Raw genomic sequence first — 13,195 nt, 5'->3', positions numbered from 1 at the left:
AAGGTTTCACAAACCAAAGTGCTTCCCTAGCCACAGTTTTATGTTGCCGGTGTACCACTGCCTTCCTCTGTCCCCTGAAATGACTTACCAATCAGTTATATAGGGACTTGCACTTTAACATGGACATAACATGGACCTACACAATGGTGCAACTTGATATTTTTCAGATATACAATCCTTTGCCAGATATGAATGAGGCCATACGTGATGCCAAAAATCTTAGGAATGATTGAGGTTTGAACCGTGAACCTTTGATTTACAGTCTGACATATCTCCAATTAGCCACTAAGCAGCACCATGTCAACTTGCCGACAGCCAATAGGAGGCTAGCACAGGGTATTATATACCAAACTCAAATAGATGACACCAACATGCCAGAAAATACAAATTTCTCAAATTGTGTAGACAGTCTATGATAGGCTACAAGGCTATGGCTTCACTTGCCACGAGGAAAGCAGGCTGAATATACAGATCCTGCAATTCTGATAACTATCATCCCCAAGCTATCATTACATAGAAAAGAAAAGTTACTTCTCCACTGACAATAGTAACAAAAGAGATGACCTCATAGTTACTGCACTGCTTACTCAAAATCAGCTGCTACTCCTACCAACTTAAATTTCTATGATTGGATGCAGCCTACATTACCAACATACACTTTGAAGTTAGTGTGCGGGCATCCCTTCAGAAACTTTTATCAGTCATATTGTGAACTTTCTTTTCACGCCGCTGCAGAAACAAATAATGATTAAGAATAGCTATCATACATTGGTAACAAATTCTTATGCTTTCTATTTGATGTCCCCACCAAACATGGAAACAGACTCTAATCTATACAGTTAGGAGAGTGTCACAAGGGAGTATAATATGACTGCACCAAAGGAAGAATGAAGAATAAGGTTTATTGGCATATCGCCAATAATGTAATATGACGTGATGCAAGACTTAATCGAGCAAGAATGGGAAAGGAGTGGCCAATTTCAGTTTAAACCTGGAATGTGAGATAGTGATTTGAACTTCCATCCTCCAGAGTACGAATCTAGTATCCTTCCACTTTGCCACCTCACTTAATCAATCAGACCACCAGGGTTGCCTGCATCGACTCCTATAGGCAAACTCCACAGTGATGATGATGTTTTGAACTTTAAAGGAAGTTAAACAGGGCTAGAAAACATACCAGTATTGACTAGGTCTTCAATCAAGGTAAGTGGAAATACTGATCCTGATTTACAAAGGGGCTACTTCTTGTCTTTGAGAATTCATACCTATTAATAAATTCACAACTTTTGTATGTAGAAAACTGAATTAATCTGGCTTACGGAGAAATTCGTGCTCTGCTGTCTGATCATTTTAGTATGCAGACATATGTATATCAGTGGGCTGAACTATTTGCAACAATGTGAACAATGCTCATAATAGCATGCTGCTCAGATTGCAAACTTTTAAAAGAATCAAGCAGATGTTGACAGTTCCCTTATGGTATAGTTTCTCTTTGTTTTATACTGAGAGTGACATTCTATATTTCTCTTGTTAATTAACAGCATACTGCATATCATCAACAGCCCTGCAACATGGACTGGTGGATCTGCTAGACTTTTTCCTATATGTTATGGGCTTCAGCTATATGCCCCAATTTTGCTCCTACAAGTTTTCTAACACCATGTGCCCACCCGTCATTAAGTTGTCTTCTTGGTAATATTTTACCTCTTAGAATCTTTTGTCCGTCAACCATCCATGGTTGTATGGAATGGATAATGTCATGGAAAGAGACAAGACAAGATGACCAACAACAAAAGTAAAACACCTCTATGGACAGCATAACACATGCTCACTCTTCTTTCTGTCTTACTCAGTTGGCAACATTGTCATGCATGAAATTATACAGTGGGGCAACAAACATGAATTACCACTTTGTCTGGGATTCATAAGTGTTTAGGTAAATTTTGATTCATTTCAACAAAATTGGCATGCTTCTTGAGAAACAAGAGACTGATTCAAGCTACGTGAATGAACTGAAGAAATATAATTATATCAACATTACAGCTTGCATTAGATTTCTTCATCAGGTTAGAGAGAAATACAGAGATTTAAGAACAGTCAGGAAAGCAGATTACATTTCACCATAAGCGTTGTCAGCAGTCCTAGAGGAAGTTTTCAAGTTCTTCAACTAGAGAAATGGAGAGGAATGTGTGTTAATGGAACATAATCTGAACCACATTCATTTTGTTGATGGCATTGCACTGTTTGTCTCAAGTGCAGACAGACAGACAAACAAAGAATAGATAAACCAAGTTTAAAAGTAGACTTGAAAGTCAGTTACTGTACAACTGAAGTAATACATAACACATCAAAAAGAAAATTATGCAAATTAACAATAAAGTAAAAGAATCAGTTGATAAGTTTTTGTTTTTGGGGAAATTGGAAAATGTGACTGGAAGTAGAGCACAAGAAAAGCAAAGAGTAGACAGCAGTGCTTTTTATAAACTAAATACAGTTTTTAAAAGTCGAATTAAATCTGGGGATGCTGAGGGATTTAGATTAAGAAATGAGTCACGAAAAGAAATAGGCCTAATTAACTTTTGCTATTTGGACAACGAAATAACTAATGATGGTCACAATGCAGATGACAAAGATGACTGGCATTGTCAAGAAAAGTATTCCTGAAAAAGAGAAATTTTCTAACACTGGATACCAATTTCAGAGCCAGGAAGTTTTTTTGTGAAGGTATTTGTCTGGGATTGTAGTCTTGGATGGAAGTAAAATGTAACCGCAAGCAGTTCAGAAAAGAAGAAGTAGTAGCTTTTACAATATGGTGCTAAAGAAGAATTCTGAATGGGGAGATCGAATAACTAATGAGGTGGTACTGAATCAAACTGGGACAAGAAAAAATTTACGTCACAACTTGAGAAAGAGAGGGGTTCAGTTGATAGGACACATCCTGATGCATCAACTAATAGTCAATTTGGTAATGGAAAGAAGTTTTTGAATAAAAATTGTAGAGGGAAACCTAGGTATGAAGACAGTAAGTAGTTTCAAATGGAAGCAGGCTGCTACAGTCATTTAGAGGTGAAGAGGTCTGAACAAGATAGAATATTGTGAAGAGCTGCATCAAATGGTCAAATAGTCTTCAGGCTAAGATCATCACCACCACAACAGGACCTGTTCACTTAAGTTTCATTTTCATTGCAACTGTAATCATGTTTTCCACTTCAGTTCGTTTGCTGACACTTTCTTTTTCACTATCTCTGTCAATAATTTCCGACATGAATCTTTTTATTGTCCACCGAGAAACCTAAAGATTTCCAATGGTTTTTGCATTCAAAAGGAAGGAAGGAATGAAAGAAGATCATGGTTTAATGACCTGTCAGTGATGAGGTCACTAGAAATGAGCACAAACTTGAATTGGGGAAGGAAATTGGCCCTGTCCTTTCCATAGGAACAATTCCAGCATTTGTCTTAGGTCATCTAAAGAAACCACATAGAAATTAAATCTGGAAGGCTGGACAGGGATTTGAACCATAGTCCTCCCAAATGCAAGTCCAGTGTGCTAATCACAAGTCCAGTGTGCTAATCACAGTGTCACCTTGGTCTGTTTCACATTTAAAATCCATGTCTCACAGGCACAAGTAAAAACTAGTAACACACTCTTAGAGTTTCCTGTTGAGACATTTTACAAGCTCGCTTCTGAAAACCCTCTTTAGTTCATTAAAAGCACTGCAGCCTGTTTTTACTTTTCTTCTGGTCTACATACAACTTTCTTTCTCAACTAATATAAAACAATTAATTGTTAATTTGCATAATTTTCTTTGTAATGTGAGGTTTAGACATAGCTTCAGTCTTACAGTTACTGATTTTCAAATCTGCTTTTCAACTTAGTTTACACATTCATTGTTTAAGTTTGACAGCAATTGAGACAAACAGTGCAATGTCATTAGCAAAATGCAGGTGGTTTAGATGATGATATATCAATACACATTCCTCTTCATTTTCCCAGTTTAAGGACCTGAAAACTTCCTTTACAACTTGCTGAGAACAGTTATGGTGAAACAATCTCCTTACTGTCCTAATGAAGATACCTAGTGGAGTCTGCAGCATTTCTTCAATACACCCACCTAACTTGAATCAATGCCTTGTTTCTCAACAGGCATTCACATAGATTTTGTTGAACTCACCCTTTTTTAACCCTAGGCAAAGTGGTAAGTCATACTTCTTGCCCAACTGTGTAATTTCATACAAGACTTCCAAATGGATGGTAATAGTGTAACACAGAAAGTAGAATGAGCATGTGTTTCACTTTCTACAGAGTTGACATCATGCCTTGAGAAACATTTTTACTTCCCATGCCTTGCATCACAATTATGTGGCAATCATTTTGAATCAACAGAAGTAGTTCTCTTTCCTGCAGAGGCATTCAAAAATGTAATGCCAGAAGATGGGTTCCACATCTTTGGGAGATATGCAGCATCATGTTAATATGACTCAAATGAAAATGCTTCAGTAAATACCATGTTGGCCTTAATGAATTATTTCATGAGATAACATTAATTCCTATGCTTAACAGACACACACATATCAAGTTTCACTCTTCCACAACTGATGCTACAATCTTTGTCTTGGACATTAATTTGTCCTTGACCCAATATTGTCTTTTTGTTGCCCTTCACCTCTGTACCAACATACACCTTCTACTGACCCCTCTCTTCCTGGCACATTCAGCACACTTTGGGGAGAACAGCTGTAACTTGGAGACATGCAGTCCCAATGTTATCTGCATCACAAAACAAAATTCTACAAATTATAAGCATTGTTCCATGCTATGCATACACCATAGACATATATTCTATACATGTAGACATGTACTCTGAGATCAAATTACAATGTGTTGCATGGGAATTCAAGAAACTCACCACATGACTCTACAGAAACTCTAGATACATGAGTAACCTTTTCACCAAGAATATGAGGAAATACAACTACAATCAGTGAAAACTGTGCCTGGGTACATGACACTGACCTCCTATGCCTATCACGATTGAAACATTGTAGACAACCCTAAATGAGCAAGCTTCTGTGAGGAAACTCCTATACTGGCATCAACAGTCTGTTAAAATCTTGACAGACCTTACCATGAGAGCTGACAACAAAGGCATGCAAACACAACTCTACATACATGAAAACAATGATACGTGGGTTCATAATCAACTCTGATGGTGATTCTGGTGTATTACAGGAATCACTTTTAACACTGCAGCCATTTTCTTTGACGTTCTTGTGATTTTCCATTCTCTTCATTTATTACCTTCTCCACAGAACTTTATTGGGTGTAGGCACCAGAACATGTACAATAATGCAAAATCATATCCTGTGATTCCTACACTAACCCATTAACTCTGAAAATGGCAGACAAGACAGTATACCTCTTCATCGGTCACCATGGAAGAACGAGTACCTTTAAGACACCCACCCCAACCTCTTAAAGCCTGGCTGTCAAACTCACAATTTATATTATCATTATGCTTGTTTGTCTGTTCACTTTAACTTTTCAAATCAGCTGCCCCTTCAAAGCCATAGTTTTCATGGTGGAATTAAAGCACACATTCCATACACTTCATTCTTTTGTTATGAATTACAGCTTATTTTAACACATTCTTTCAAGCTCTGCAGAAGAGCTTTGTTTTGTGATACTCAGCACTATTTGAATTTTAGTTATATGTTCAGTATTCCCTCAGTAGCTAGACAGTCGGTTGCTTCCCCTTCTCCATTAACCCACCCTTTTACCATCACACACACACACACACATTCTACAGAATTTAACAGTTTTACACTACCTGATCCTGAAAGCTTAACACTGGGCATATTATTCATTTTAATTGTGATGTTGCTGACATTTCTCATTTCAGTAAGTACACTGACTTGCTTTTTCCCTTCCAGTTCTCTACAGCTTCTTCTTCACTAAAAATACCACCCAACATGTCAACACCGCAATTTTTGTATCTGGTAAATAATATTTTTAATAACTTTTAATGAGGTTCTTCACTTAAATTTTCGAATTCTGTAATTGTATTCTATATTAACTGAAACAGAGAGAATTCCAACTTACCTTTCCAGCCACTTCCACTGCAAGTAACGATGGAAGTACATGGAACATTCAAACTGGCGAAATGGGTCTCCAGCAAGAAAGGTTTTTACAGCATTTGTACATTCTAAAAACAGGTCCTTATTACCAGCTGCCAGTTTCTCCTTGCAATGCTCAGTGAGTTCACTGTTCAGAATATCTACAGCTTCACTTGACTGTAGAAAAAAAAAAATCTTCATATGAGAAAAGATGTTGGGACACATCAAACTAGGAGCTATTTTAGCTAAATCTGAATGGATCATTCTCTCTCTCTCTCTCTCTCTCTCTCTCTCTCTCTCTCTCTCATACGATACCAGAACTATGTACGAGTCATTACAATTTTAACTCAAAGCAGTTTCCTGAGTAATCTACTTGTGAGTGAAATAATCTAATGTATGATAATTATGAACAAAGTAAGGCATCCCTTAGGGCTCTCAATAAAAGTAAAGCATACTTACCTCAAACAGTTTACTGAGACAGCAATTGTTGAGCTACTTTTCAGTACATTTCAACTTTTAGTATATCCAAGTCAGAGAAGTATGTCACCTGGGATTTGAACTAATGTGTGAATGTTATCTATGGTCCACTGGTCAGGAATTTCTTCAGTTGTAAAATAGAATGACAAGTGATGAGACCAAGGGAAGTACTTTTCAACTTCATGCAATAAAATTTAGAATACTTGATGGAGATGACTGCAGTGCTCTGCAACTGTAAAGCAACAGTTCTCCACATTGCATTGCCTCACGTGTTCTACAAGGTTGACAATGTCAACAGGCACTTCTCACTGTATTCCTCATCATGGAATTTTTGAAAACTTTAAGTCCATTGCCTCCGTCAACAACGTATCACCTGCTTTTTCATACTAACTGAGCAACACTAGAACAAGCCCAGATGATAGGTACTACATCCTCAGCATCCAAAAACAGTTGCAATGTCACAGCCGGAAGAAGGAATCAGAAGTGCCACATTCACTCATTAAAATGCCAATACTACACAGATCAGGAATTGTCAACTGCTATGTATGATAGACCAATGGCTTACTGCGAAACACTACCTGCTTTGGTACTGTTCATTGATTTATACTTCATCATATTCTGTAAATAACGAAGAGAAGAATTTTCAAGAATGTAGGATGCATCAAGGTATACGTAAATGTAAAAACACAACTCAAGCTGTACACTGTATTATATAGCCATACTACTTGTTATACAGCTTTACAATGAAACCTACCGGGACACCCGTGCATGTTAAAGGGCCAGTTCTGGGGCAGACAAGACTGAATCCTCTTGTGTTAACGCCAAGGACAGGTGTGCTGGCCAGCCTGGATATGTTTTTAGGCACTTTCCCACATCCTGCTAGGTGAATACCAGGCAGAAACCCAAGTCTCATCTCAGTTACATGTTTTGCAAACATTTAGAAAACTTTTGTTCACTTTCACATGAATAATTTATACACTGACTGTTGCAGCACACACATTCTGTCCAGGGAGCAGTAACAGGATGGCAATAGAAAGGGCATTCAACCACCTATTAAATTAACTGCACCAAATCCGTTCATACTCATATGGATAAAGGCACAAGAAAATGAAAAGTTATCCAGCTTCACAGTGAACATCACTATTTATGATGTGGCTAACCAAATTCCTTGTTTCAAGATATGTAATTAATTGTTCAGAAAGCATAATATGATGACACAGTGTTTGAGTGTTTGGTAGAAGATCTGTAAATAAGATTGTCACCTTGCCCCAGAAACACACAACTCAGAGAATACAGTGTGCCAAGTACTGGTGGAGCAGCAACGACACTCCTATTGCGAACAATAAGTGCAAGCCATGGAGTTCAATGAATTTTAACCCAGATTTCAAGCCTGTCAACGGATTATTCAGCACAGCACTGAAGCGATGCACTTCTTACATTTTGGATTGCACGTTGATAATAACTCTCAACTCCAATGGCGTTTTCAGTTAATGCAGTAGCCACATTTCGAGCATTGAAAATCCTTACATAATGCTTGTCTCAGATCACCAGCAACAATTCTCTATCAACAAGTCAAATCAGTTCCTGTAAATTCATTTGCGACCAAACCATTTTACTGGATCATGTTACCTGTTGTTTATTCAAGACATGCTTCCATACTTTTGAAACTATCTATTGTTCACAAGAGGATGTGATTTTAACAATATACCGCCCCATGCCACCTCAATATTAATGTCCATGTGCACCAGAACAACAGTTACCTTCATTGTTAGATGGGGAGCCATGACGCCAAAGCCAAGACCATCATCATCCGCGACTGCTACGGTCGCAGGTTCGAATCCTGCCTCGGGCATGGATGTGTGTGATGTCCTTAGGTTAGTTACGTTTAAGTAGTTCTAAGTTCTAGGGGACTGATGACCACAGATGTTAAGTCCCATAGTGCTCAGAGCCATTTGAACCACCATCACCATCACAAGATGTCACGCATATGTATTATTTACTACAGTGTTACACAAATTGGTCATCATGTAAAAACCCAGCAGAAAGAGAAGGCAAACTGAGTGGTATGATCCTAACAGACACTTCATTGTATGAATGACAACAGGTATATTGCACTGTTGTAAAGTGTGCACTGAGATAAATACCTACGAGTTTAATTTTTGCAATAAAATTAAAGTGATAATAAAGAAGCAAATATTTTCCTGCCATTAGCTTCTTATCTCAAACTAATACCCCCCCCCCATATAAATATTTATTCTTTTTTCTCAGAGTAATCCCCCCTCTTCCCAAAACACACACAAAGAACAATCATTCTTTTTTTCTTCCCACACCCGCTCTTTCCTTATCATTTGAGGAAGGATTAAATTTACAGTCATCAGATATACATACATCTTGCTTTTAATTATTATTTGTGTACTGTACTTCACTCCTGCACTAGTTTTTTCAGCTATATAAAAGCTTTGAAAATTAGGTAAATGCAGTTTATAGTCAGTATAATAAACAGTGTATTCTCTGAATTGTGTGTCAACTTTCATTATTCAGTCTACACACGTCATCAATATCAACATAATAGGCACTTCAAATAACACTAAATTAGTCTTGTTTGTTAGTAGCACACAATGACAGTCTTCACTACATAATTTCTTTCAAATGATCTAGCAACGTAGAAGTTTCCTCCTAAATTTGTAAGTAGTTCCTTTATATTCATCTCTAGATACAAAGAATAGCAATTATATCTACAATTATACTTGTTACTGACATACGTGAAGAGGCAGGGGCTGCCAAACAAGTTTCTAAATTGGGTGGTATCATTTTATATTACTACAAGAAAAGCGAGACTAGATTTCCAACAAATGTCATACTGAAGTGTGTTTAGATAACAATGCAGGATTTGAGACTGATATGTGTGTGTGCTTGCAAAAATTTATTTTTGTAGATCATCATTTGACATAAGAAGCAGCATGGCTAGGCAAACTTTCTCAATACAATAGGTTTTAAATACTTTCAAAAGCCATTGGATCTCTACATAATTACAGTTCAACCTTTAAAGTTAACTGAGAACTGCTTTTACATTCTGGATGTGGTGCAATTACACTTACAACACATCTGATCAACAATGGACTTACCAATGGCTTTCACATTCTTCACTACAGAATTCCTAGCATCACCTCTCATACAGCAACATCTCTTGCTGGAATAAGGAAAGTATATGAACTGTAACAAAATATGTCTATTGCAATCCACAGTGGACCTCATTTTCTCTTGCAGATAACTTTTAATAAGTATAAATCTTCAAGGAAGACAGGAAAAACAATGTAACACCTATTTGGAAAAGGTAGTAACAGTTGAGGATAGGAGAGAACCGATTGAACAGCAAATTAGCATTCAATTACATATAAAGATAAATACATAATAATAATAATGATAATAATAATAATAAATTAATAATAATAACACTGATTACAATTGTTTAGTCTCATTTCAGATAAAAAGAAATTGGAGGTACAGAACCAAGTTATTCTAAAAAGGAAACACAAGGGAAGACACTGCTTGAAATAGCAAACAACCAGTGGAATCGTACTACAGGGTGCACATAAAGTCTGGGAACACTTTCATTTATTTATTGCACAAGAACTAAACATTGTACAGATGTCATACATATTGCATTTGGAATAGAAACTCTGTCTTTTACAAACATTCGATATGTGAACCATGAGTGACCCAGCAGACGTCAATACGGTACTCGAATTCTTGCCATACCCGTTCCAGCATGGATCCTCGACTGTGGCAGTCGCTTCCCATATTCTCTCCTAGAGCTCTGCTAGCACATGGTAGAACTCTGCTAGCAAGTGTGTCCCCACAGAAAAAAGTAACATGGAGTGAAATCTGGTGATCGGGGAGGCCATTTCATGAAACAGCTGACCCCCTTCTGTAGCATGGCCAATCCACCGATGCGGCAGCTTCGTGTTCAGGTACTCACGAACTTCACGATGAAAATGGGGTGAAGCCCCATCCTGTTGAAAGATGAATGGAGAGTCCAATTGCATTTGAGGCATCATCAGCCATTGCTGCAACAAGTAGGAATATCCAGTGACAGTGCTCTCGGCGAAGAAGAATTGCCCGTACAGTTTTCGACGTTACAAGGCACAAAAAACACACTCAAAGTCAATGCATTCGTGTGGATGCTTTGTACCCCTAGATTCAACAATTATGCCTCTTCAATTTCCCATTATTGTGAAAAGTGTTTTTGTTGAACTCCAACACACAGAAAGCTCGCTCCGCAGCTGAACTTGCCATGTTTGTGACAAGCGCTGACTATCAGCAAATTACCAAACTATGCTGTGGCTGTATACATGAAAAAAACTTTCAGGATTTCTCTTCAAGGCAACATATGTATATCAGTACAATGTTCGGTTCTTGTACAATAAATAATTGAATGTGTTCCCAAACTTTATGTACACCCTGTATTACGATCATCTGCCTCTGCATCTACATTTATACTCTGCAAACCACTGTGAGATGCATGGTTATGATCCACAGTGCCATTTACAGCACAACATGGAAAGATGAGCTAGATGGGACTCAAGGAGGTGCTGACATGCCTCCGTATTTATGTAAAGTTGGTGTGTTTTTTGCTGTTTCCTGGAGTTGCCCAAGGGTGTACGCAAGGGGGGGGGGGTGGGGGGGGGGGGAAGGGACACATCTTACAAGAAAGACGGCATTCATTGCGGTCTTGTAGTCTCACAGATAACCAATTGGGTTATCACATTCACTGCAGGCATCAGTGGTAGCCACTAATCCTCGAGGAAGAAGCTTTTAAGGATGCTTGAAATTCATGTTCTATGCTTATGTTGAGACTGACAGCTGCATGTAAGGTGCTAGATGTAAAAATGTACATTAGCATCAGTTACACTGGGATAACTGATAAAGTCTGTATGTCGTCCGACACTTATAAACATCATAAGCATTATTTCAAACAACTTTGACAGAGCCTATGATTAATTGCCAATGCAAAACAAAATACAGTTTGAAGAAGGCACACATGTGCATCTCTAGTGAAGAACAAACACTGTGCTATGAAAATATTGAAACAATTTTTAAAAATTTGAGGAAGAAAATTATGTGTGAAAGAACAGATCTTTCTCAAACTATTAAGAATTCCTAGTATAGCAAAAACTGTACTCTTAGTAATGTGTCATTACACAGCAGTTCAAACAGAATCCAGGATTAATCATACAATGTATTTTTAGTAATTATGTAATGTAATTGGATAGGTAAAAAAAACACTCACCGAGAGGCGGCATGAGAACACATATATAAAGATGTATTTAAATTTGCACATTTTTGGACCTAATGGCTCCTCCTTCGGGTTCAAGGGGAAGGAAGAGGGGTAAAGGATGAGGATTGGTGAGATTTAGGAAATGAGGAGAGTTTGGAAAAGTGGCCACAACACTGGGTCTGGAGAGACTTATCAGACAGCATGAGAAGGAAAGACTGATTGTTGGGAACAGCACCGGATGAGATTTGAAAACATGGGCTGGTGTAGAGTAGGCTTAACCAGAAAAAGGGACTTTCAACATTAGGGTATTTTAGGCTAACTCCCTGGGACAAGCAGACTTTAAGAAACAGAATGTTGGACCTTGTTTTTGATATTTCAAAAGCACGTTTTTGAAAGGACTGAATGTAATGTGTGATGTGATTCATCAAGGTCAAGAGAGGAAGGTTGAAGTATTAGAGATGGTGGGAGCGGTAAGAATGAAGCAGTGGCGAGGGGGAGGGGGTGGGGGGGGGGGGGGTTGAAGGGAACTAACAAAAAAGATCAAAAAAATTTCATACAAAAATTATGGTAACAGAGAAGGGTTCACAAGAGGCACAGAGTAGGCAAAAATTTCTTGCCAGAAAAGTGGGCAATATGATACCAAAATAATTATGATGAGAAAAAAATTGTGCTGGGGAAAGTCGTGAAAACAGGCAAAAATTTAAGGTTTTCAAACGTCATCCGGTGTAGCCTGTCTTTTCCTTCTCACCCCGCTCAGTAAGTTTCCCCTGAACCAGGGTTCTGGTCAAACTCTCCCCATTTCCTATATCTTAGCAGTCCTTTTCCTTCAACCCTCTTCCTTCCCCTTCAACTCTTCTGCCAGAAGGAGCCAATGGCTCATAAAGCTTGCATGTTCATTTTTATACGAGTGTTCTGCCGCCACTTGGTGTGTAGATTTTTTATCTATCCAATTACATTATATATCTAAATATTATATATATCTTTTAGATATATTTTTTCCCATGTGGCATGTTTCCCTCTATTATATTCAATTACATTATATATAGTACTTTTTAGTGATATTTGTTTTATGGTGTTAAACTGTGCCCCAAAAGTATATTTCTCTACAAGGACTGTTTAGACAATTTCTGGACATTTGTTGTGTCAGAAGACTTGCCCCATTCACTGCACTTTCTACATTTTCCCCTAATGACATGCTTTTTCACATCGCTTGGTTCATGCTTTTGCACAACATGTGTTTTCTTCTGATTTCTCTTTCCCATAACTCTTTGAATTTCATTTGCGGAAGCAGTCCCTTTATAATTTTTAATTTGCACTTTGAAAGAT

General features: G+C 37.8%; 1 protein-coding gene across 2 annotated transcripts in view; it reads right to left on the bottom strand.

The window, feature by feature from the left end:
- Positions 1-13,195, bottom strand: part of LOC126175979 (G protein-coupled receptor kinase 2) — a 203,605-nt gene that overhangs the window by 88,457 nt on the left and 101,953 nt on the right. For both annotated transcript variants that reach the window (XR_007535630.1, XM_049923086.1), the window contains exon 5: positions 6,101-6,291. Coding sequence is in view for 1 of the 2 variants with exons in the window: in XM_049923086.1 (XP_049779043.1) it covers positions 6,101-6,291 (191 nt within the window). In the remaining variant the exon portion in view is untranslated. The remainder of the gene's footprint in view (positions 1-6,100; positions 6,292-13,195) is intronic.

This window comes from Schistocerca cancellata, chromosome 3 (assembly GCF_023864275.1).
Source record: "Schistocerca cancellata isolate TAMUIC-IGC-003103 chromosome 3, iqSchCanc2.1, whole genome shotgun sequence".
In the NCBI taxonomy this organism is placed as follows: Eukaryota; Metazoa; Arthropoda; class Insecta; order Orthoptera; family Acrididae; genus Schistocerca; species Schistocerca cancellata.
Note: the sequence above shows the minus strand (reverse complement) of the source record. Positions and strands in the feature narration are given on the sequence as shown.